Genomic DNA, 27,430 nt, shown 5'->3' on the forward strand with positions numbered 1-27,430 from the left:
GGTGAAGCAGGAAAAAATAGCGGAGCATTTAGGGCCACATGGCCCTAAATTCATTAATTGTTCTATTTTTAAAAATCCCGAATAAAATTGGAAGTCTGTGATTCAAATTTAGTAGCTTTCAGTTCACTAAAAAAATAAATTAATAATAATAATAATAATAATAATAATAATAATAATAATAATAATAACTGGGTGTCAGGGAAAATTCTGTTTAGATTAGATAAAACTTTATTGATCCCTTTGGGAGGGTTCCCTCAGGGAAATTAAGATTCCAGCAGCATCATTACAGATAAACAGAGAAAATAAATAGAGAAAACTACTAGATAAATTAAAATAAAATACATTATTTACATATACAAATATAAAAAGAATAAGATATGGGGAAGGGGGGAAGGAGGGAAAAAAATTTAAAAAGGGGAGGCGCAGCAGGAAAGATATTGCACTTTATATTGCACATTGTTTATATTGAGTTTATGACCTACCTACGCCTGAAAAATCTGAAAGGCAGTCTACATTTAAATCAGTCACAATGCTTTATTTATCTACATGAATCATCACTGATTTATTATAAACATCCTGATTTAATGATTTGTAACTGCTATAATAATAATAACTAGAAAAGCACTCTGAGAGCGCAGACCTCCACCAAGCAGCTCATTTCACCACATATTGAGACTTACACCTAAAATGAGATACTAGAATCCTTTAAAAAAATCCTGGATCCAGAAGGTGATCCGGATCACCGCCAAAATTTAATGGATTGTTACTTGTGCCCAGTCACACCACTGGAAAAAATTTCAGAGCAATCCGTTCATTACTTTTCCCGTAATGTTGCTAACAGACAAACAAACAAACCAACGCTACTGAAAACATAACCTCCTTGGTGGAGGTAATAATAATAATAATAATAATAATAATAATAATAATAAAAAAATAAAATTATTATACTTATTATATTAAACATTAATAACAGCTGTAGTCAGAGGTCACTGCCATGGCCCCCAGGCGCCGGTGTGTTGGGGGTCACAGCGGGGGTCGTCGGGCGGATAGTTGATGGGCTGTGCCCCTTCCTGCAGCTGCTCTAACCGCTTTAACAGGAAGTCCACAATTTTCGGGTGCTGATGGGAAATTTCATTTCTCTCTTGAGGATCAGCATCGATATCAAACAGCATCACCTGCTTAAGGGGAGGAGCTTCATCTGAGACTCCACCTACCATCTCACCTGGATGAGGGAACCACAGAGGACAGCCTGCACACACACACACACACACACAATGACACTCCTTGCCTTGTCAGTGTTAGGACTAGGACTGTTTTGGCCTCTAGAGGCCGCTGTTATTTCCTTTTCATGTCGTGTTTATTTTGGCCTCTAGAGGCCGCCACTGTTCCTGTGTTTTGTGTTTGTGTTAATTGCCTAATTATCTTCACCTCTGTCCTTAATTAGTTTGTCTATTTATACCCCTGAGTTCAGTCCTCTTGTCACGGAGTCTTTGTGCTGTTATGTTTATCTCCAGTTTCCTTTGTACTGTGTTTTTTGATCTTCTTAGCTTTTGAATTTTTGCACTTTGCTTTTCTTTTGGATTATACTCTTTGGTTTTTTTTGTCTTTTGTTTTGCCCTGTATATAGTGTATATAGTTTAAATAAACCTTTTGATTCTTTTTCTACTTCTGCCTCACGCCTCTGCATTTGAGTCATCCCCCTGGTGGCCTAGTGGGGGTTTGCTGGATTATCACACCAACGAACCAGGTTCGAATCCCAGCAAAACCCTAACAGAAAGACTCCGTCATGACCGACTCAGCAGAGGCTGCTTCAACTGTCTACCCGGCCAACCTTCAGGGAATTATGGCAGCTTTGACACGCTTCGGAGCGACCATGGACGCTCATGGACGTACGCTCACCAGCCAACGTGAGGCCCTCGCTCGCCACGAGGAACTGCTTCAGCAAATTGGGAAAACCCTGGCACAGCTGACATCTCTGCCTGCATCTCCTGCTCCTGATCCAGTTCCTGCTCCTGATCCAGCTCCCACTCCTGCTCCAGTGCCTCCTGCAATGCTGCCTTCTTCACCTCGCGAACCCAGCCTTCCTGCACCACAGAGGTATGACGGCAAGCACAGTGAGTGCCGAGAGTTCCTTACCCAGTGTCAACTCACCTTTGAGCTTCAGCCTACCACCTACACTACGGATCGCCGCAAGATTGCCTTTGTGATCACCTTATTAGCTGGTAAGGCGCGAGCCTGGGCTACTGCTATCTGGCAAAGACAGGGACCTGAGTGCTTTGATTTCCAGCTGTTTTCTGAAGAGATGCTTCGGGTCTTCGATCAGGCAGACATCAGTACCGACGCAGCCCGAAAGCTCATGTCCATCCGGCAAGGAGGAAGCGTCGCAGATTACGCCATCTCGTTCCGAACACTCGCAGCAGTAAGTGGATGGAACGAGACTGCCCTGGTGTCAGCCTTCCACCATGGTCTGTCTGACCCCATCAAGGACGGTCTGGCCTCTATTGGATGCCCAAGTGACCTCGAAACCCTCATCTCACATGCTATTCGTCTGGACAACAGGATGAGAGAACGCCACCAAGCCTTGAGCCCCCCCAGCCTCCCTACCTCTACCTGGAGACCGTCTACCTCCTTCAGTGACTGTCCAGAACCCATGCAAGTGGGTCGTACTCGCCTCTCCGCATCTGAGAGGGAGCGCAGAAGGAGGGACAAGTGCTGCATCTACTGTGGCAAGCCTGGTCACTTCCGAGCATCATGTCCCGAACTCTTGGGAAAAGGACCGCCCCGTCCAGCCGAGGGAGGGTTGTGACGGGGCCTACCCTCTCTCCCGGACTCCCTGGCCAAGGAATCTACATCCCGGTCTCCATCTCCTGGGGTGAGTCTGTCCACTCTTGTCAAGCTTTGATAGACTCAGGGGCGGCTGGGAACTTTATGGATATTCACTTCGCCCAAAGCATCAATATTCCGACTGCACCTCTTGAAGTCCCACTGTCTGTGTCTGCCCTCGATGGCCAAGCGTTAGGTGATGGAAGAGTCACCCAAGTTACTTCTCCAGTTTTCCTCCAGTCTCAAGGTCACAAGGAAGAAATATCCCTGCACCTGATTCCTTCACCTGAGTTCCCAGTTATTCTAGGCCTTCCTTGGCTTACTCGCCACAACCCTCGCATAGACTGGGTAACAAGCCAGGTTGTGGAATGGGGCCCTGCATGCCATGCCTCTTGTCTGCTCTCTAGCTCTCCTGTGTCTCCTGCCGAGCCCCCTGATCTCACCGAGTTATCTCAAGTTCCCACAGAGTACTGGGATCTCAAGGAGGTATTCAGCAAGAGCAGGGCCGCCGTTCTTCCTCCGCACCGGGCCTACGACTGTGCCATCGACTTGCTCCCTGGGACTACCCCTCCTCGTGGCAGACTGTTTTCACTCTCTCAGCCAGAACGCAAGGCCATGGAGGAATACCTCAAAGATGCCCTGGTCTCTGGGTTTATTCGACCCTCCACTTCACCTGCTGGAGCCGGCTTCTTCTTTGTCGGCAAGAAGGATGGGGGGCTCCGACCATGTATTGATTACAGGGGCCTGAATAAGATCACTGTGCGCAACCGATATCCCCTTCCGCTGATGTCCACAGCTTTCGACCTGCTCCAAGGCGCCACCGTCTTCACCAAGTTGGACCTACGGAACGCATACCACCTCATCCGTATCCGACAGGGAGACGAGTGGAAGACTGCCTTTAACACCCCGTCTGGGCACTACGAATACCAGGTGATGCCCTTCGGACTCACCAACGCACCAGCTGTTTTTCAGGCCCTAATCAACGACGTCTTAAGGGACATGATTAACCTATACGTTTTTGTCTACCTCGACGACATCCTTATCTTTTCCAAGACCGTGCAGGAGCACCGCCACCATGTCCGCCAGGTTCTCCAGAGGCTGCTACAGAACAATCTGTTCGCCAAGGCCCAGAAATGCGAATTTCATGTTCCCGAGGTCTCCTTTCTGGGATTTATTGTACGGACAGGCCAACTCCAAATGGACCCTGCCAAGACCCTGGCCGTCTGGGACTGGCCTACTCCCAAGTCCGTTAAGGAGGTTCAGCGGTTCTTAGGATTCGCTAACTTCTACCGCAAGTTCATCAGGAACTTCAGTTCTGTGGCAGCACCCATGTCAGACCTCACCAAAGGGACAGGTGGATCTTATGGCTGGTCTCCTCAGGCAGAAAAGGCGTTCAAAGACCTCAAGGACCGCTTCTGCACGGCACCCATTCTGGTTCTCCCGGACACCTCCCAACCATTCATCGTGGAGGTGGACGCCTCGGACAGTGGTGTCGGCGCGGTGCTCTCTCAACGTTCGGAAGGAAAGCTGCACCCCTGCGCTTACTTCTCCCACCGCCTGAGTCCTGCTGAGTCCCGGTACGATGTGGGGGATCGAGAACTGCTAGCGGTCAAACTGGCCCTTGAGGAGTGGAGGCACTGGCTGGAGGGAGCACAACATCCATTCCTGGTTTGGACTGACCACAAGAACCTGGAGTACCTCCAGCAAGCCAAGAGACTGAACCCTCGACAGGCTAGGTGGGCCCTGTTTTTCAGTCGGTTTGACTTCACCCTCTCATACCGCCCCGGCTCCAAGAACACCAAACCTGACGCACTGTCCAGACTGTTCTCTGCCACTAACAGGGAGAATGAAGTCGGGCCTATTATCCCTGTGTCCCGGATTGTGGCCCCTGTCCGCTGGGGTATTGAGGAGGCTGTCCGACGAGCCCAACGCCAGGACCCCGGTCCTGGGACGGGGCCACCAGGCCTCTTGTACGTCCCACATCAAGCCCGGGCCAAGGTTCTCCAGTGGGGTCACTCTTCCCCTCTCACCGCCCACCCGGGAGCTCGGAGGACCCTGGACTTCCTGAAAAGACGCTTCTGGTGGCCTAACATGGAGAAGGAAGTAAGGTCATTTGTCCTGTCCTGTGAGGTTTGCACCAGAACCAAGAACCCACGACAGCGTCCCCAGGGTCTCCTGCATCCTCTGACCATTCCCCGGCGTCCCTGGTCCCACGTGGCAGTCGACTTTATCACGGGTCTCCCTGAGTCACAAGGTAACACGGTCATTTTGGTCTTAGTTGACAGATTCTCCAAGGCCTGCCGCTTCATACCACTGTGCAAACTCCCCTCTGCTCTTGAAACTGCGAAACTTTTGTTTAATCATGTCTTCCGAGTCTTTGGTCTTCCACAGGACATCGTCTCAGACCGAGGGCCCCAGTTCTCCTCCCGAGTGTGGCACGGGTTCTGCAAGGTCATCGGAGCCACTGCCAGCCTCTCCTCTGGGTTTCACCCACAGTCCAATGGTCAGACGGAGAGGCTCAACCAGGACCTGGAAACCACCCTGCGAGGCCTGGCTATGGATAACCCGACATCGTGGAGCACCTGGCTGCCATGGGCGGAGTACGCCCACAACACCCTGCAGTCATCGGCCACCAAGCTGTCGTCATTCCAGTGCCAATTCGGGTTCCAGCCACCTCTGTTCCCGGACCAGGAGGAGGACGCGGGGGTGCCCTCGGTCAACCAATATGTGAGACGGTGTCGCAAGACCTGGAGCAAGGTCAGGAAGACCCTCATACAGACCTCCAGAACCAACCAGACTCAGGCCAACCGCCATAGAAGACCTGCACACACTTTCCGCCCTGGGCAGCGTGTTTGGCTGTCCACTAAGGACCTTCCACTGCGGGTGGAGAACCGCAAGCTTGCTCCTCGCTACATTGGCCCCTTCAAGGTGGTGCGCAGGGTGAACCCTGTCTCCTACCGGCTCCAGTTGCCCCGGACTCTGAGGATCAACCCCACTTTCCATGTTTCCCTGTTACGGCCCGTACTGACGTCTACGTATGCCCCTGCCCCTAGGAACCCCCCACCCCCCCGCATCTTCCAGGGGCAGACTGTGTTCACTGTGAATCGCCTGCTTGACTCCCGCCGGGTCTGCGGCGGGTTGCAATATCTGGTGGACTGGGAGGGCTATGGTCCTGAGGAGCACTGCTGGGTTCCTGCTCGGGATGTCCTTGATAAAGAACTATGTCGGGACTTCCATTCGGCCCATCCGGATCGCCCTGGGAACGTCAGGAGACGCTCCTAGAGGGGGGGGTCCTGTTAGGACTAGGACTGTTTTGGCCTCTAGAGGCCGCTGTTATTTCCTTTTCATGTCGTGTTTATTTTGGCCTCTAGAGGCCGCCACTGTTCCTGTGTTTTGTGTTTGTGTTAATTGCCTAATTATCTTCACCTGTGTCCTTAATTAGTTTGTCTATTTATACCCCTGAGTTCAGTCCTCTTGTCACGGAGTCTTTGTGCTGTTATGTTTATCTCCAGTTTCCTTTGTACTGTGTTTTTTGATCTTCTTAGCTTTTGAATTTTTGCACTTTGCTTTTCTTTTGGATTATACTCTTTGGTTTTTTTTGTCTTTTGTTTTGCCCTGTATATAGTGTATATAGTTTAAATAAACCTTTTGATTCTTTTTCTACTTCCGCCTCACGCCTCTGCATTTGAGTCATCCCCCTGGTGGCCTAGTGGGGGTTTGCTGGATTATCACACCAACGAACCAGGTTCGAATCCCAGCAAAACCCTAACAGTCAGCTTATAAACACACCCTTCAATTGCTGGGTTTCAGTCACGTGACTTTCTTAGCGGTTTTACCAGAAGTGAAATAGCTGGTGGTCTAAACGGCTGCCGTAGTGCAAACAACTAGCGATAACTTATCAGCATATCCTCGTAATCTAGAAGCCACTGCTAGCTTTAGATATATTCAGAAGATTGCTACGTGCAATGGAATCGACCCCTACAGTCTGGGAAAGAAGGATTTGTCATACGATCTCGAAAACTACCCTTCAGTCGAATTCCCCGACATCTTGAACTATCTGGTGTTGCAGACGTCCTTCTACACCACAAAACAGATGAAAGCGTGGAAGAGTATAGAGGCTTACAACTTTTTTGTATGTGGCTGGGTAAAGGACCTCGGTATCAAGTTGCTGTCGAATGAATCCTGGATTGTTTTTGCCCGTGGACGGATGTTTTAAGCTTTTCGTTCACATCTTTACAACGAAGCGCTGCAAGTTGAAGTATAAACAAACAACAGTTGGCTTGATTCTGACTTGTGTTGGCTCTTATCTCTCAGGTAAATCATTCACAAAGATCATCAGAAACCCCTTTAAAAGACCTGGATCTTAGTTAAATAAGACGGAGAAGTGATCATGGCGCATTGTAACTGTATGGCTGGGGAAGAATTTTGTCACGGCCTTCATGCATATGGACTTTGTGAGGAGTAAACAAAGAAACAGCCGGGGACTTTAGCACTTTGTGACTAAAAAAAGTACCATAAAATAAAAACACATAGCAAGAAAAGTACTTGGAAAACACTAAGGACAGCTGAGAGGGATATACAAACCTTTCACCAAGTGATCACTGCAAATTCAAGCATGCTTCGACTCGGCTCCCTTCGATTTCAGTCAGAGGTTCAAAAGCCACCTTTCTCGACGCCTTTTTGTGAAATCCCATGTTCATTCACCCTTTTTTATTAGTTCACGGGGAACCCTGAAGAAACTTTTATCAGTTTTACTGTTTGATCGATTCGAACAACCAAAAACAACGCAAGCGTAAGGCACTTTTCATGCGAGCAATGCACCTTCTCCGTACAAACGCTTTGTCAACTGAGCTTTGGTAGACCACCAGCTGAAGTTTTAAATAACTAATGAGGCGGATGTGACGTCACGTGAAACCCAGCAATAGAATACTATGTGTATGTGTGTGTTAGTGTTGGTGTGTGATACTGTTAAAATACGGTATGAATAAAAACAGTGAGCAACACTAGTGGCTGATGTATTACGTATTTTTCTTAGATCTCTGGTGTTAATACTAAGACACATTAAAAGTATTACACTAACATACACTCAAGCACATTAACACACTATTGCACTAACACACATTAATGCACGACCACACATTTACAAACTTGCACACATAAACCAAAAGGTGGACAGTAATGAAATGCATTTACTTGAGTACTGTACTTGAGTACACTTTTTGAGTATCTGTACTTTGAGTTTTTTTTTTTTTTGAAACTTATGACTTTAACTTCACTACATCTCATCTCATTTCATCTCATCTCATTATCTCTAGCCGCTTTATCCTTCTACAGGGTCGCAGGCAAGCTGGAGCCTATCCCAGCTGACTACGGGCGAAAGGCGGGGTACACCCTGGACAAGTCGCCAGGTCATCACAGGGCTGACACATAGACACAGACAACCATTCACACTCACATTCACACCTACGGTCAATTTAGAGTCACCAGTTAACCTAACCTGCATGTCTTTGGACTGTGGGGGAAACCGGAGCACCCGGAGGAAACCCACGCGGACACGGGGAGAACATGCAAACTCCACACAGAAAGGCCCTCACCGGCCCCGGGGCTTGAACCCAGGACCTTCTTGCTGTGAGGCAACAGCGCTAACCACTACACCACCGTGCCGCCCACTTCACTACATTTGAAAGACAAATATCGTACTTTTTACTCCACTACATTTCTATCAAGGTCCTCGTTATTATGAAGCAGCTTTGAAAGTGGATGTTTTTTCTTTTCTAAAACCTGATTGTTTTTTCCCAGGTGACACTGAGACAGCCCACCAGTAATCACTAGGGTCACGTCACATCCACAGACTATAAAATCAAGTTCAGTGATTTCTCAGCAGCATTACTTGAACACGATCAGTTGATGGCAGAATGGAAGGAGGCGGTTCTTCTGCGGAATGCACACACTCATGGCCCATGAACCCATGTTTCAGATTTCTGAAAGGATTAAAGATTTGTTTTGTTTTAAATGTTTTCTTTGTTTGCCTAAAACGAACCACATCACGGCCTACAAAAACTTGCCATCCAACCTGCAGAAGCATATTGAGGTCTGTAAACATTTTATTCCAAGAGAAAGCTTGCAATAAAGTTGTTTGTGCTTTTAGAGCTAGCAATAACATTACAATAGCTATACAATCTGGTTAGTCAAATGACTTTCTATAGATTTGCCCACCAAGTTGCCATCACCTTGTCCACGGCTAACGTTAACACGTAGCTAGTTAACTTGGACATGGTTAGTTAGCATGTAAAAACGGAGTTACGCTAACATTAATAATGTTAACTTATCTGAAGCCCTTTTAGAAATATGTTTTAGCATAATCTTGCCAAATAAACAGAATGTAGAAATCTTTCTTTTCTAGTAGCGTTAGCTATCCAATATGATTTCGAGTTTGAAAAGAGTTTGCTAGCATGTCAGGTGGAGTTTCACTGACTAGCTAGCTTAACGTTAAACCACCATGATGGCACAGCATGCGTTCATTTTGTGAATTCACATTTCTGTCTTTGGTAACGGCGTTAGGTTTTGTAAGCGTTGTGGCAATAATACGTTGACAGAAAATGTACTTTCAATACTCAAGTATTTTTAAAAGCAAGTACTTCGGTACTTTAACGTAAGTAAAATTTTGACTGTACAACTTTCAGTTGTATCGGAGTAACATTTAACCAGTGGGATCTGTACTTTGACTTCAGTAATGAATTTGGGTACTTTGTCCACCTCTGACATTAACACACACTAACATATTAATGCACTACCACATTAACACACTTTCTGTTCATTAAAGATTGTAACACCATACTCACCAGGATATCCAGTCAGGAGCTTCCAGTTCTTGTAGCGAATAGCAGTGTGCATGGAGACATTAAAGCATGGCACAGAAACAGACCCTGTCTTTAATGAATTCCTCCTTAACGAGTCTCTCTTTAACGAGTCGAGCATTTCCTGTTGAGCTCCTACAGCTTTTCCTGGACCTCCAGACAGAACATGACAGAGAAAAATCCCAGGCATAATAAATGAGCAAATAAGCTAATAAGAACTTATATCACCGCTTACCTGTCTCACTGATTACCTGTCTCACTGCTGAACTGTATTTTTGCTAACCTGTCTCACTTCAACACTCACACTTTGTTAGGGTTTGATGTGTATTTTTTCTCTTACATGGAGCACCGTCGACATAAAGTGGATCAATGTTGTGTAGCAATTCCTGTCTCGGAGAGGCTTTTCCTTTGCTGACACACACACACACACACACACACACACACACACACACACGTGTTTATCATATTACATGCTCTAGTCTGTGCAAAGATTATTATTTGCTTTAACTTTATATCCTGCACAATAATCTAATACTAATAATAATGGTTTTAAAAGTATATAAATAAAAAAATATATAAAGATAATAGTTACCTTATAGTGTCCGACATGTTAAACCCATCTAATGGCTTCGTCCCATTGGTTGATCCTCCAGCAACACCCACCAGCGTGGGCAACCAGTCAGAGATGTGTATAAGCTCTCGGTTCACATTACCAGACTGCTTCACCAGTGGTCCAGTGACAAAAGCCACACCCTTGATTCCACCCTCCCAGAGAGACCGCTTCCTGCCACGCAGGGGCCAGTTACTCCCCCCGAACAGTGTCTGACCCCCGTTATCTAGAAATTATTATTGCTGTTATTATTATTATTATTATTATTATTACTACGACACTACACTAAACATGGTCAGTATGCTGAGTATATTAATTGCGTTTATTACTTATGTGCATTACTTGTATGCAGTATACTCTGTTTACTAATTATGTGCAGTATGTTGTGTGTGGGCGGCACGGTGGTGTAGTGGTTAGCGCTGTTGCCTCACAGCAAGAAGGTCCTGGGTTCGAGCCCTGGGGCCGGCGAGGGCCTTTCTGTGTGGAGTTTGCATGTTCTCCCCGTGTCCGCGTGGGTTTCCTCCGGGTGCTCCGGTTTCCCCCACAGTCCAAAGACATGCAGGTTAGGTTAACTGGTGACTCTAAATTGACCGTAGGTGTGAATGTGAGTGTGAATGGTTGTCTGTGTCTATGTGTCAGCCCTGTGATGACCTGGCGACTTGTCCAGGGTGTACCCCGCCTTTCGCCCGTAGTCAGCTGGGATAGGCTCCAGCTTGCCTGCGACCCTGTAGAAGGATAAAGCGGCTAGAGATAATGAGATGAGATGAGATGTTGTGTGTGGGCGGCACGGTGGTGTAGTGGTTAGCACTGTTGCCTCACAGCAAGAAGGTCCTGGGTTCGAGCCCTGGGGCCGGCGAGGGCCTTTCTGTGTGGAGTTTGCATGTTCTCCCCGTGTCCGCGTGGGTTTCCTCCGGGTGCTCCGGTTTCCCCCACAGTCCAAAGACATGCAGGTTAGGTTAACTGGTGACTCTAAATTGACCGTAGGTGTGAATGTGAGTGTGAATGGTTGTCTGTGTCTATGTGTCAGCCCTGTGATGACCTGGCGACTTGTCCAGGGTGTACCCCGCCTTTCGCCCGTAGTCAGCTGGGATAGGCTCCAGCTTGCCTGCGACCCTGTAGAAGGATAAAGCGGCTAGAGATAATGAGAATGGGGGATCACTGGTAAATTCAGGAGCAAACTCAATGTAATTCTCCTATTTTATATTAAACTTTGGTCAAATATCTGTTACATTTTGCGCAATTTTTTACCTTGGCCAATACCAGAAAAATTCAGGTGAAATCAAGCCATTTGAGGCGAATTGGTCCGCCTCTGAAAAAACTTGGCATGTGGATTTCCCGGCAAACACTGATTATTGTGACGTCACGTGCTGGACGCCTCCCTCTGAATCCTACGTCAGCGCTGGTTTGTTTATGAGAAAACGACCTGGTGGTTTTCTGCAAATTTCTTCAACATTATCGTGTAATTATTAAAATGGTTAACAGATGTATCATAGGAGGGTGTAGCAACACCAATCTTGATGGGATTAGTACTCATCGTTTCCCAAAAGACTGGACAATGAGAGAGAAATGGGAGCGCTTGGTCTACACAGGCTGTGCACTGAAACCGTGCAAAGCTCGTGCAGCCTGCTCGTGCTTTCATAGATAACACCGCCACCGTCAAAGTATCAATGCGCTGTCGAAGCGCGCAGAAGGTGTTAGTACGCCTGTCATTATAGTGCGGACTTTCCATAGCATAGAAAATCGCCACGTTTCAATTTGTGTAACTGAACTTTGTTTCATGTCACTGGTCATGTAAACCTATGTAAACAGGAAAAACGTGGAAGAGTTTGGTCGCATCTAACTACAGCCCCAAAAAATACCATAGGCCATGCTGAGACTAGCTACATTGCTAACAGGAGTAAACAGGAGTAACAGCGCGTCTGACTGACTGGGAGGTCGCGCAAAGCTCGGAGAGGTACGGATCAGCTCGTCTCAATTCAGAAAAGAACATATTTCATTATGGAAGTACGGTGGACTGTTCCTTTAAGGTGTGCATAATTATTGGGCAACATCTTTATCTCAGGCAAAATGGGCCAAAAAAGAGATTTACCAGACAGTGAAAAGACAAAAATTGTAATATGCCTATCAGAGGGATGCAGCACTCTTGAAATAGCTAAGCTATTGAAACGTGACCACAGAACAATCAAACATTTTGTTGCAAATAGTCAACAGGGTCGCAGAAAACGTGTGGAGAAGAAAAGACGCAAATTAACCGCAAAAGACTTGAGAAGGATTAAACATGAAGCTACCAGGAACCCGTTATCCTCCAGTGCCACCATATTCCAGAACTGCAACCTACCTGGAGTGTCCAGAAGGACAAGGTGTTCGGTGCTCAGAGACATGGCCAAGGTAAGGAAGGCTGAAACACGACCGCCGCTAAACAAAACTCACAAGTTGAAATGTCAAGACTGGGCCAAGAAATATCTGAAGACAGATTTTTCAGAGGTTTGATGGATGGATGGATGGATGGATGGATGGATGGATGGATGGATGGATGGATGGAATGAGAGTGACTCTTGATGGATCAGATGGATGGGCTCGTGGCTGGATAACTAATGGACACACAGCACCACTTCAACTCAGATGCCAGCAAGGTGGAGGAGGGGTACCGGTATGGGCTGCTATTATTAAGGATGAACTAGTTGGACCATTTCAGGTTAAATCAACTCCAAAACCTACTGCCAGTTTCTAGAAGATACATTCTTCAAGCAGTGGTACAGGAAGAGGTCTGCATCATTCAAGAAGGTCATGATTTTTATGCAGGACAATGCACCATCACATGCATCCAAGTACTCCACTGCTTAGCAAACCAGCAGAGGCCTTAAAGATGACCGAGTAATGATGTGGCCCCGCCCCTCACCTGAATTAAACCTTATTGAGAACTTGTGGGCCCTTCTTAAATGTGAAATTTACAGTGAGGGAAGACAATACACCACTCTGAACAGCATTTGGAAGGCCGTGGTTGCTGCTGCACAAAAAAAAAAGAACAGACTGCATGGATGGACGACTCATGGCAGTTACTGAAAAGAAGAGTGGCTATATTGGTCACTGAATATTTCTGAAATGCCAAAAGAGTTTATTTGTTAATTCTGAGTTGTTTACTTGTTACACTGACTCTAAAATTTTAAATAAACAAGTGAGATGGGAAAACTGTAGCTTTTCATTTAGTTGCATAATAATTCTGCACACTAAATGTTACCTAATACAATTACAATAATGTAATTGTGCACACATATATTCCCCTGAGAAAACCTACGGTACACTCCCTTTTCCTTTGTTAAACATTCAGGTTTTAGGTTTAACAACAATTTAGATTGACTGAGAGCACTGTATTTGTTCAACAATAAAATGAATCCTCAGGAATACAACTTGCCTAATAATTGTGCACACAGTGTACATGTATAATAGTGCATTACTGCTTGTGTACCTGTGGAGAAGATGAGGATGGTGTTGTTCCAAATCCCTGCATCCTGCAGTGCCCTACTGATGTTCCCTACGGCTTCGTCCATTGCTGACACCATTCCTGCATAATGCCTGCGCGAAGAGTCCTTAATGAAACTGTAGGGGTTGGTGTAGTGCTCCGGCACCTGTAAAGGAGCATGAACTGCTTGCAGAGCTACATACAGGAACAGAGGCTGGAAAAAAAAAAAAAAACCACATCACACTATTCACTACATACTACACAATAAACACTATATACTATGCTCTATACACGACTCGCTACACCCTGCAGCGCCACATATAGGATCGAAGACTGATAAACAAATTCATGTGTGTGATTACCAAGTCTGTGTTGTGGTTGCATATGATATTGATTGCTCGGTGGGTGAAGAGTTCAGTAGAATACACTCCGCGGTACATCGGCGCCGTGTCCTCGCCATCCCGAAGGTCCAGAGCGCAGCTTGTAACATTTAGTGGTGTGATGAAGTAACAGCGCTCATAAGTGTAATAATCCTCTCCTCCTGTCAAATATCCTGCAAAACAACAAAAAACATGCAATAAAACAATTAGAATACACAATAAAATTCATGAATGAAACAGGTTTGTGTTTTAAAACTTTGATACTAAAATCAATATGAACCGATGAGAAGAAATTAACACTAGGTTACACCACGGTGATATCACACAGGAAAGTCTGAAACACAAGAAGGGGACAGGATCAGACGCAGAAACAGTTAGTCTAAAGGCATAGATGGACGAAAGCATAAAGCCATTTATGTTTAACCTGGTTCAGAGTCTCAGTGTGACACCAGTTGGAATTTAATCACATGATGATGTGAACATGGTCTGCGTGAGTGAGGTGAAAAGCCTAGGCAGTGCCCACTCACCAAAGAAGGAGTGAAAGCCTCGGCAAGTTGGCAGGCACTCTCTTCTATACATGCCCAGGTGCCACTTGCCCACCATGTGGGTGAAGTAACCTGCCTCCATCATTAGCTCCGATAGCAGCTTCTCCTCAAGAGGAACACAGTATGGCTGACACGGCCAGATAATCTCATGCTGCATCCCTGTATGGATCTACACACAAATTTTATATATATATGAGAAAGAGCAGGTCTGAGCTGACAGGATGTCTATAGTAAACTAGATAAGCACTCTTTACAACCATGTAAGCAGAAAAGCATCTCAGAACACATCATTAGCTCCGGTAGCAGCTTCTCCTCCAGAGGAACACAGTATGGCTGATACGGCCAGATAATCTCATGCTGCATCCCTGTATGGATCTACACACAAATTTTATATATATGAGAAAGAGCAGGTCTGAGCTGACAGGATGTCTATAGTAAACTAGATAAGCACTCTTTACAACCATGTAAGCAGAAAAGCATCTCAGAACACAAAACATCTAAACCTTGAGGTGGATGGGCTTCAACAGCAGAAAAGGACATCAGGTTCCAATCCTGTCAGCCAAGAACAGGAATCTGACGCTATTGTGGGCACAGTTTCGCCCAAACTGGACAGAAAAAAAACCCAGCTCTACTTTTCCCAGTCTTGAACTGTCCAGTTTGGATGAGTCTGTGCCCATGATAGCCACGAATCTTTCTGCTTGGTTGTCAAGCTTGGAACCTGACATGGTCTTCATCCACCTCAAAGTTTGATGTTTTGTGCATGCCGTGATGCTTTTCTGCTCACGACGAGAGATTATACTATATCCTTCAAGGAAGCTCAGACAAACCTGGCTACTTCCTTCTGACCTCAATAAAGCAATTCCACCCACAGAACGGTCACTGCTCATTCAGGGTGCAAAAACCCAGAAGATCAGCATTACAGCTCTTATTCAGAGCAACATACAACATACCCAGAGCAGCATGGGGGTTTGGTGCCTTGATCAAAGGCACTTCAGCTATTCCTGGGAATCGAACCAGTGACCTTTTGGTCCCAAAGCTGCTTCTTTAATCATGAGGCCATGGCTTCCCCAGCTGTTTCTAAAATCCTCAAACCAGCCCTTCTGGTATCAGCATCCATGCCACAGTTAAAGAGCTGTACCTGGTATCTCCCTGTCAGGAGCTGGTTCCTGGATGGAGTACACAGCGGTTGGACGTAGTAGTTCTCCAGCCGGACCCCTGCGGCGCTGAGCCGGTCCAGGACGGGAGTTTTAATCTCAGATCCGTGATAACCCACATCACGAAAGCCCATATCATCAGCCAGTATAAACACCACATGAGGAGGAGACTGACAGTGCACAAATGGCCCTTTTCCACTACCCTTTTTCAGCTCACGTCAGCTCGCTTCAGCTCACTTCAGCCCGACATGGCTCGCGTTTCGACTACCAAAAAACAGCACGACTCAGCTCGCTTCAGCTCTGCTTAGCCCCTAAAACTCGCACCGTTTTGGAGTGGGGCTGAAGCGAGCCAAAGCGAGCCGAGTGAGGCTGGGGGCGTGAGCAGACACTCCCCTGTGCACTGATTGGTGAGGAGGAGTGTCCTCACATGCCCACACACGCCCCGCGAGCACGCTGGGATCTGTAAACACCGTAAACCCGGAAGAAGAAGAATTACGAATTACGAGAATTTCTGAAGCCTTAGGCGCCTCGCCTCATCTATACGCTCTTGCCAGTATCTGTTGGCGTTGTCGGTGACAACAAGCCACAGAACCAAGACCAGCAACACTAACGACTCCATGTCCATGTTTATTGTTTACTATTCGGGTCGTGAGACTACCGCTTTAAAGCTCACTGATGTCACTGTTTCGCTGCTTAACGACATCACGTGACGTCCACCCACTTTCGCTAACTCCACCCAATGTGTCCACCCACTTCCAGCCAGCACGGTTCAGCGCGGTTGTAGTCGAAATGCAACTCCAACAGCCCCGCTCAGCTCGACTCAGCCCAACTCAGCACGGCACGGCTCAGCCCGACTCAGCCGCGTTTGTAGTGGAAAAGCGGCAATACAGTCCACACACACACCACACACACAGCGGAATAATCAACACCTTCATCACTGCTTCACAGGACTCACTGTGACAACTTCAACTCTCTGCACACAAACTTCCGCTTCAGTCTGAACGCACAACACTGAGACTGTCCTACAGTTATCACAAAACACCTAATAATATTTAATTAACACACATGGTTTTAAGACGTATTTGTAATGTTCCGCATTTGCAACGCCAAGTCTACACAACTTCCGAACAAAACTTCACTGCAACACGATTGACCAATCAGCTGACTGCTCATCACATGATTTGGTCACAAGGTCAGAATTACGGAAGTACTTTTTTGATTTGAGTAGTTGTGAAGTGTTTATATGTAAATAGTAACACAGCAATAAAATATGTTATTTGGTAATTACTTTGAAACAAATCTTAATTTAATATAAATTTTAATTTCTTTGGACCCTTCTTTTACCCTTTTCAACGTTTTTTCCCCTCACTTTCAGTAAAAGTAGGATCAGGCGTTTAAATAGGTTTTTTTTTTTTTAATTTAAACCATTTCATTTACAATATACAGTACATCAGACAATATTATTAAACATATGAACAGAACAAACAGACATGAAATGCGGATATACAACGCCAGGGGTTACTGTAAACAAAACACACAAACTATAAATGGTGCAAACGTGTAAAAAAAAAAATATATATATATATATATATATATATATATATATATATATATATACACACATATGTATAAATTACAAAAATACATGAAATTTGGAGCACATAATGTTTTAATGGCTTTCTTATTGGGAGAGGTTGATATTGTTTTTATGTAGAATTCAATTTCTTTTTTGAATGTACAAAAAGAGGGTCTGATTTTCAACACCTTACATTTATGGATATAAAATTTGGCCAGCAATATAATGAGATTAGCAAGAAAAAATTCACTGTCCAATTCTCTCTGATAATCTATAAATCCAAACAATACATTGTGCAAACATAGTACAAAGGTCTCATGAATATGGTCCAAAATAAAACGACAAATGCCTTGCCATAGATTCCGAGTGTGTTCACAAGTCCAGAATAAGTGGAAGACAGTCTCTGGGTGCACGTTACAGAAAGTACAGGATACATCAATGTCTTTAATGAACCTCACTAAGAATGTTTTGACAGGATAGCAACGATGAATGATTTTAAAAGAAATTTCTTTAACTTTGTTAACCAGTAGGTATCTATTAGGAAGGGTCCATATTTTTCCCCAACATAGGTTCTGAACATGTGTATTCCAGGTGGTAATTACATATGGGACAGAGACACAATCAGCTAAAAATAAGGAGCGAATTTTTTGTTGTTTTTACGAGATGCTGGCAAAAAACATAATTTCCCTATGGGTGTGTCAATTGGATCAGGCAAAGGAGCCACAGTGGAAGGTGGAGTGGTGTAACCCTTGAAGAGCATAATTACACCAGATGGAATGGCGTGAAAGACGACCGCAAAATCTTTAGGGGTCACAGGGATCTTATAATGAGAAAGGAAATCTTGGTAATTAAATAAATTCCCTTCCTTATTGAAAAGCTGATTGACCTGTACAATGCCATTCCTAAACCAACTGTCAAAAAATAGAGATCTCCTTTTGTAACAAACATCCCTGTTGTTCCATATGAAATATCTATTAGGAGAAAATTTGTGCTTATAAATAAGAGACCAGGCCAAAAGTGTTTGCTTATGAAAGTTTGAGAGAGAGACAGGTATACGATCAATATTATAATTACAAAGTAGAAGAAACTTCAGACCACCCAAATTAGAGAATATATGACTTGAGATGATGTTCCAAACAGAGGTAGGTTCTTTTAAATAATGCTTAATCCAATTAACCTTGAATGTGAACTGTGGGTGGTAGAAAAGGGCAACTGGACTTGCTTGAAGATTCTTGAAAACGTTTCACCTCTCGTCCAAAAGGCTTCCTCAGTTCTGTCTGACTAATAGGGAGTATCAGATATTTATCCTCTCCTGGCTCAGAATCAGAATCAGAATTCTGATGACCAGCTCATCTAAGGTGTCACTGAGGCATCATGTTGGTGTGGGTCGCTGGAGGCTGGGTGTGAATGGCGAGTCATTAGGGTGATCAAAGGATTGCCCGTTAGGGTGATCAATGGCAATCTGACTCTCTCTGTCCTCCTGTGAGTCCCCGAAAACAGCTGGGTCCTGGCGTACACCCAGCCGTCTGGGAAGAGTGTCCAAGACCACCTTGTAGATGGTTGACAAATGATGTCTTAGACCCCCACCTTAGGCTACGTTTACATTAGACCGTATCTATCTCGTTTTCTTCGCGGATGCACTGTCCGTTTACATTAAACCCCCTGGAAAAGCCAGGAAACGGGAATCCGCCAGCGTCCACGTATTCAATCCAGATCGTATCTGGTCCGGTGCTGTGTAAACATTGAGAATACGCGAATATGCTGTGCTGAGCTGTAGCTGGCGTCTCATTGGACAACGTCACTGTGACATCCACCTTCCTGATTCGCTGGCGTTGGTCATGTGACGCGACTGCTGAAAACCGGCGCGGACTTCCGCCTTGTATCACCTTTCATTAAAGAGTATAAAAGTATGAAAATACTGCAAATACTGATGCAAATACTGCCCATTGTGTAGTTATGATTGTCTTTAGGCTTGCCATCCTTCCACTTGCAAGTAATAAGTGATATGCGCTGGGATCAGACACACAGCGGCTCAGTCCCGAATCGTGGCTTCTGCACTTCACTTGCGCGCTGTGTGAGCTGCGCAGGGCCGGAGTGCGCACCCTCCAGAGGGCACTCGCTGTTCAGGGCGGAGTGATTTGGAGCGCAGGATGCCTGCGGAGCCGAGCGTATCTGCGTATTGGCGTCGCTGTGTGCACGGCTAACGGTTTTAGTGTAAACGCGAATCATTTTAAGAACATTAATCTGATGATCCGCTGATTCGACGTAATGTAAACGTAGCCTTAGTCCCCAGCTGTTTTCGGGGACTCACAGGAGGACAGAGAGAGTCAGATTGCCATTGATCACCCTAACGGGCAATCCTTTGATCACCCTAATGACTCGCCATTCACACCCAGCCTCCAGCGACCCACACCAACATGATGCCTCAGTGACACCTTAGATGAGCTGGTCATCAGAATTCTGATTCTGATTCTGAGCCAGGAGAGGATAAATATCTGATACTCCCTATTAGTCAGACAGAACTGAGGAAGCCTTTTGGACGAGAGGTGAAACGTTTTCAAGAATCTTCAAGCAAGTCCAGTTGCCCTTTTCTACCACCCACAGTTTACTATGACCTGGATGATTGAGAATCTTCACAGACATGTTTCCACGCATTTTGGGATGAGAACCCTTCGACTGGTGCGGGAGTATGAGAAGTGTTCCAGAAAACTGGCAGACTACAGAAACCACCTGCGTTTTAACCTGAGATGCCGACAAACCAACATTATCCCCACTAGCCTACGCCTAATTGCAACGGTTAAAGGACACAGAGCTGAGATAATCCTGCAGAAAGCCCAGAAGTGGCTTCTCAATGAGAGAGTGAGACAAGTACATTTCACCATCGATGCTCTCCAGAACAAGACTAAACTGAGGTTTGAGGAGTTGACAGCCCTTCCTCCCAGTGAAGTTTTGGAACGAGTCTCTGATCTCACTGAGAAGGCACAGTTTTCACAACACACCAAAGGTAAGGAACGTCAGATGCGCAAATTTCAAAAATTGCTGTCTAAAACCACCTCCTCTGGCAAGACAGAAGGTCTGACTTGGAGGAAGAAATCTGACCAGGCTACACAACCGGACATAGAAGAGAAATGGGTGAAGAACTTATCCAACAGGGTACTCACCCAACCAGAGAGAGATGTCTTATCCAAGGGTCTTAACTTTGCAGTTTCACCTGAGCGGATACCGGTAGTAGAACTCATCACAGCCACAGAGACAGCCATCAGGAACAACAACCTGACCAACACGGAGTCAGAACAACTTAGACTGAAGATATCAGCTGCTCTATCCAGTGCGAAAGCACCCCCCTCCAACCTCACCAGCCAAGAAAGGAGGGCTCTTACAGTGCTTCAAAGAGACCGGAACATCACCATCCTTCCTGCTGACAAAGGGAGATGCACAGTGGTGCTAAACACAGCGGACTACCACTCCAGGATGACCAGTCTCCTCAGTGATACAACCACTTATGAAACATTGAGGAGGGACCCCACAAGTGGTTACAAAAAGAAAGTTGTTAGCTGCTTGCAACAACTAGAAAAGGACCAAGCCATCAACCGAGCTCTTTACTACAGATTGTACCCTGGGGAAGCCGTGCCTCTCATATACGGACTCCCCAAGATTCACAAAGAAGGAGCTCCTCTCAGACCTATTATCAGCAGTATAAACTCGGTCACATATAACATTGCTAAACACCTAGCCACAATCTTGGCTCCTCTGGTTGGGAATACACCATATCATGTCAAAAATTCCCAAGATTTTGCTTCTAAAGTTGCAGACCTCAAACTAGATTCAGATGAAACCATGGTTTCCTACGATGTCACTTCTCTGTTCACCTGCATTCCCACCACAGAAGCAGTCGAATCTGTAAGAAAACGACTCCTTCAGGATAGCTCCTTACTGGATAGAACGAAACTCACCACGGATCAGATTTGCACCCTGCTTGACCTCTGCCTGACTACCACTTATTTCCAGTTTAATGAAAGTTTCTACAGACAGAAGCATGGATGCGCCATGGGATCACCAGTGTCCCCTATTGTGGCTAATTTATACATGGAGGAAGTGGAACATATAGCTTTGACCACTTTTGCAGGAGTTGCTCCCAGCCATTGGTTTAGATACGTGGATGATACTTGGGTTAAAATCAAAATCCAAGAGGTGGAAGCTTTCTCGAAACACATCAATGCAGTGGATAGCAACATCAACTTCACTCGGGAGGATGTCAGTGGGAATAATCTAGCCTTCTTGGATTGTGATGTACACATTAGACAAGACAGAAGCCTTAGTATCGAGGTCTACCGGAAACCCACACACACAGACCAGTACCTACTTTTCGACTCTCACCACCCACTGGAACATAAATTGGGGGTCATTAGGACCCTGCAACACAGGGCTCAGAACATTCCTACAACATTAGAGGGAAAAGAGAAGGAGCAGAACCATATCAAGAAAGCACTTCAGAATTGCGGTTATCCCAACTGGGCTTTCCTAAAGAGCATAAAAAGGAACATAACTGACAAGGATGATAACAGGAACAAACGCAAGAACATTGTCATTCCCTACATTTCTGGTCTATCTGAGAAACTCAGGAGGATCTTCTACAAACATAACATTCCAGTACATTTCAGACCCAATAACACCCTGAAGCAGAAACTGGTCCACCCTAAGGACAGAATACCCAGACACAAACAGGACAACGTAGTGTATGCAATTCAGTGCAGTGAGAATTGCACAAATTCGTATATTGGGGAGACGAAGCAACCGCTATACAGGCGCTTGGCCCAACACAGGAGAGCCAGCTCCTCAGGCCAGGACTCGGCTGCCTACATTCATCTTAACAATGAAGGACACTCATTTCGGGATTGTGACGTACGCATTTTAGCCAGAGAGGATCGTTGGTATGAGCGAGGAGTCAAAGAAGCCATTTTTGTAAACCTGGAACGGCCATCACTGAACAGAGGTGGGGGTCTAAGACATCATTTGTCAACCATCTACAAGGTGGTCTTGGACACTCTTCCCAGACGGCTGGGTGTACGCCAGGACCCAGCTGTTTTCGGGGACTCACAGGAGGACAGAGAGAGTCAGATTGCCATTGATCACCCTAACGGGCAATCCTTTGATCACCCTAATGACTCACCATTCACACCCAGCCTCCAGCGACCCACACCAACATGATGCCTCAGTGACACCTTAGATGAGCTGGTCATCAGAATTCTGATTCTGATTCTGAGCCAGGAGAGGATAAATATCTGATACTCCCTATTAGTCAGACAGAACTGAGGAAGCCTTTTGGACGAGAGGTGAAACGTTTTCAAGAATCTTCAAGCAAGTCCAGTTGCCCTTTTCTACCACCCACAGTTTACTATGACCTGGATGATTGAGAATCTTCACAGACAACCTTGAATGTGTTGTTTAGTGTACTAAAATCAAGAAAATTTAGGCCAACACTACTATAATTATTCATTAAGACAGACTTTTTAATATAATGAGTTTTATTCTTCCAAACAAAATTATAAAGCAACTGATCGATCTCCCTGATAACTTTTTTATGAACATCTAAGGAAATGGCAGCATAGGTAAGCCTGGATATACCTTCCGCCTTAGAGAGTAGTGTTCTACCTTTTAGTGAAAGATCTCTTTGAAGCCACTGATTAAGTTTTTTTTTTTGGTTCTTTCTAAAATTGGGATAAAGTTCAAGTCACACCTGTCTTTTTGGTTTTTTGTAACAATTATTCCTAGGTATGTGATTCTTTCTTTAATTGGAATATTGCAGATAGCAGGTAACTCACATTTCTTGACTGCCATTAGTTCGCATTTATTTACATTCAAATGAAGACCCGAAGCTTTAGAAAACATTTGAATTATATCGAGAGCAAGAGAAACTTGAGAGGAGTCTTGTAAAAAGAGGGTCGTGTCGTCAGTTAGTTGGCTTATAATAACTTCCCTATCTGTGACCGATATACCTTTCAAATTACTCGCTTTGATATGATTAGCTAATAGTTGAGTGGAAAGCAGAAATAAATAAGGACTGATAGGACATCCCTGACGTATCCCACGTTTTAACTCAAATCTAGGAGATGTACCATTTTTTAGTTTAATTGAGCTACTCCCATTGGCGTACAATGTTTTAATTGTTCTGCAAAAAAAATCACCAAAACCAAATTTGTCAAGTGCTTTAAAAATGAATTTGTGTTCAACTGAATCAAAAGCTTTGTAAAAATCCAAAAAGAGGATGAAACTTTCATTATTAATTAACTCTGGGTAATCTAATATGTCAAGTACAAATTGAATATTATTGGAAATATGCCTGTTTCTCATAAATCCAGATTGTGTCTCATCTATAATATCATCCAAAACATTTTTTAAACGCTTAGCAAAAATAATAGCTAAAACTTTGTAGTCATTGTTGAGGAGACTGATTGGATGCCAATTATCAATAAGTAAAATATCTTTCTTAGGTTTAGGGATGAGGGTTATGAGGCCCTGTGTTAGAGTGGGAGGGAGAGCACCTTCGGCAATACTTTCGCAAAACACTTGTAACAAAAACGGAGCTAATTCCTTGGAGAAGGATTTGTAAAACTCAGATGTAAGACCATCCACTCCAGGAGATTTGTTGTTCTTTAAGCTGCTAATTGAGTCTATTACTTCCTTTAAAGTGATTGGACAATTACAGAACTCTTGGTCCGCAGTACTGATTGGAGTAATACCAGTTAAAGAATCCAGAAACGAGACAGTACTGTCTTCACAATATTGGGAGCCGTATAAATTTTTATAAAAGTTGGAGCAGAAGTTTGCAATCTGGTTTGCATCATCACATATTACATTGTCTATTCTTAGTTGATGAATGGTATTATTTTTGGACTGGGACTTTTCTAACCTGAAGAAATACGCCGAGTTCTGTTCACCTTCCTCCATCCATTGCCTTCTGGACCTTACAAAAGCCCCTTCAGCTTTAGACTGGTAGATCTTGTCTAGTTTGTTTTGATATTCAAATAGTGTTTCTTTTTCTTCAGAGGACAACTTATCAGGGCATATGGAGGATAAGGTAGTTATCTTGGAAATCACCTTTTCTTCCTCATGTCGTTTGTCTTTAGCGAGATTACTGCAATATTTCCTAAAAAATTTCCCAACTTCAAACTTTAGAAGTTCCCATTTACTTCCATATACTCTTTCAGCTTGGGCTTCATTCCAATAGATTCGTATTAGTTCCTTAACCCTGAGTTTTACTGCTTCATGACACAAAATAGAGCTATTAAGTTTCCAGTATGAGTTTTGGTGAAATTTAGTGGAAGAGGGAAGTAAAGAAATGTTAATTTGGATAGCCTTGTGATCAGTCAACGGGGTTGAGAGAATGCTAGCATTTAAAGAGTCTTTAAGATTGCTTGAAACTAACCAAAAATCTATTCTAGATTGTCTACTCCTTGTTTTATTGCACCAAGTAAAAATTCTGTCATGAGGGTGCTTTTCTCTCCAAGCATCTAATGGCCCTTTTCCACTACCCTTTTTCAGCTCACTTCAGCTCGCTTCAGCTCACTTCAGCCCGACACGGCTCGCGTTTCGACTACCAAAAAACAGCACGACTCAGCTCGCTTCAGCCCTGCTTAGCCCCTAAAACTCGCACCGTTTTGGAGTGGGGCTGAAGCGAGCCAAACCGTGCCGAGTGAGGCTGGGGGCGTGAGCAGACACTCCCCTGTGCACTGATTGGTGAGGAGGCGTGTCCTCACATGCCCACACACGCCCCGCGAGCACGCTGGGATCTGTAAACACCGCAAACCCGGAAGAAGAATAATTATGAATTACGAGAATTTCTGAAGCCTTATGCGCCTCGCCTCATCTATACGCTCTTGCCAGTATCTGTTGGCGTTGTCGGTGACAACAAGCCACAGCACCAAGACCAGCAATACTAACGACTCCATGTCCTCCATGTTTATTGTTTACTATCCGGGTCGTGAGACTACCGCTTAAAAGATCACTGAATCAGTGACATACAGAGCATCGTGGACGAGTTCGCGGAGCGCAAGGCTCGTCGTATGCTCTTCAAATAATGCGCGCAGTAGGCTATTGATGTTTTATTATGAGCCATGTACAGTATGTCGCCTAATGTTTTTTTGTTTCTGAGTTACATGTTCGTTTGAAGGACTTAATGTACAAAATAACATAGTTGCACCCCGTAGTGTTGAAATTGGTAAACACAGTGCATTCAGTGAGGTTTGCACCGCCCTCCTTTTATTTCTGACTCTTCCTGTCACCGTTGCAACCTCTGAGCGCTCATTCGTATGCCCTTCAAATAATGTGCGCAGTATAGGCTATTGATGTTTTATCATGAGCCATGTACAGTATCCTAATGTTTTTTGTTTCTGAGTTACATGCTCGTTTGAAGGACTTGATGTACTAAATAACATAGTTGCACCCGGTAGTGTTGAAATTGGTAAACACCGCAGTTGCGGACATTTTGTAGCCTAAAATGATGTTATGATAAGCTTTAATAAAATGCCCGGTCATTTGCCCCGCCCCCGGCCCGGCTCTGACTTGTTCCGCCACTGTCACTGATGTCACTGTTTGCGCTGCTTAACGACATCACGTGACGTCCACCCACTTTCGCTAACTCCACCCAATGTGTCCACCCACTTCCAGCCAGCACGGTTCAGCGCGATTGTAGTCGAAATGCAACTTCAATAGCCCCGCTCAGCTCGACTCAGCACGGCACGGCTCAGCCGCGTTTGTAGTGGAAAAGCGGCATAATAAATCAAACTTTTGCATTAGTGATTTTAAGTTTGCACTGCTACTAGTTTGGTATCTTGGTGGCCACCTATCAATAGTGTCATCCAGAGTAATATTAAAGTCTCCCCCTATAATTAGATGAGCATTAGGAAATCTGGCCAGCCAATAACAAATTTTCTTTTCCACGATAGTAAGCAAAGTTTTGTTATCAGATACTAAGTTATATCCATAAATGTTAATTAAAATAAAGTTGGAGTTGTGAGTGTCCACAACCTGACATACATAGTGACCATTCTTATCACAGTCAGTATGTAATATACCCCCTGTAAAATTATTTTTAAGAGTGCAAACTCCAGCAGAACGTTGTGTAGCATGTGAGAAAAAGGCCTCATTCCCCCACTGAGATTTCCAAAAGTGCACATCATCATTAACAGTATGAGTCTCCTGAAAAAAACAGAAATCAGTTTTGCATTGTTTTCCAAATAAAAATAAAGCTTTTCGTTTCAAGTTATCCCTTAAACCCCTGGCGTTGAGAGAAACTACAGATAACGACAAACTTGTGTTATAAAGATGAACTTAAACGCGCTAACCGCACAGCTCTTACCCTGAGAACTATGAAGGAATGATACGAGAGCAGCATCATATAATGGTAAAAGGAAATGTAAATACAGCTTAAGTTTAGCCATCAAACTTTTGCAAAATACCCAGCACAAATGTCAAGGGCAACATAAGGTACAAGTGTGGTGGATTGTAGTTGCCATACTCCTTAAATCAACCTGGAAGAGATATCTCCTGTCTCTCAATGAAGGCACGGCCACCTACAAAGTAAGCGATTTTCCCAGCCTTGCGTGCTTCACTCACAAGCGGCCAGAACTTCATCCTCGATTCCCTATCGGCTTTGCAGAGATCTTCCGCGAAGCGCAGACCGTTCTCTTTGAGGTAGGATGAATTCTTTGCTGCAGCCCACACGGCTGCTCTGTGTACACGAGAGGAGAACTGTATGATGATGCCTCTGGTGGCGTTCAGTTTCTTCACCCCGACGCGGTGCACTGTGTCGATAACATCTGGGAGTCGTTCAGCATCTGATGGCAGCAGCGCCTGGCAAATGCGGATCACCTCTTTCCGTACACCTTTGTCTTCCACCCTCTCGGCCACGCCGTGTAGTTTTAAATTCCAGGGCCTCGAATATCTCTCCATCTCAGTGATGCGCAATTCCAGCATGTTAACATGCTTCTTTTCTTCTTCAAGATAGAGCTCGAGTTGGGAAACTT

At 44.9% G+C, this 27,430-nt stretch overlaps 1 protein-coding gene across 1 annotated transcript; it reads right to left on the minus strand.

Annotated features, from left to right (window-relative positions):
* Positions 1-984: 984 nt before the first annotated feature.
* LOC132894761 (arylsulfatase B-like) lies at positions 985-26,799 on the minus strand. Its single transcript, XM_060934879.1, has 9 exons — positions 26,764-26,799; positions 15,814-15,999; positions 14,658-14,844; positions 14,113-14,303; positions 13,757-13,964; positions 10,273-10,516; positions 10,021-10,091; positions 9,666-9,833; positions 985-1,249 (listed from the first exon to the last, which is right to left on the minus strand). Exons 1-9 carry the CDS (start codon positions 26,797-26,799, stop codon positions 987-989), a joined length of 1,554 nt encoding a protein of 517 aa, XP_060790862.1. The 3' UTR covers positions 985-986.
* Between the last annotated feature and the right edge of the window lie 631 nt (positions 26,800-27,430).

The sequence above is a fragment of the Neoarius graeffei genome, chromosome 12 (assembly GCF_027579695.1).
Source record: "Neoarius graeffei isolate fNeoGra1 chromosome 12, fNeoGra1.pri, whole genome shotgun sequence".
Lineage (NCBI taxonomy): Eukaryota > Metazoa > Chordata > Actinopteri > Siluriformes > Ariidae > Neoarius > Neoarius graeffei.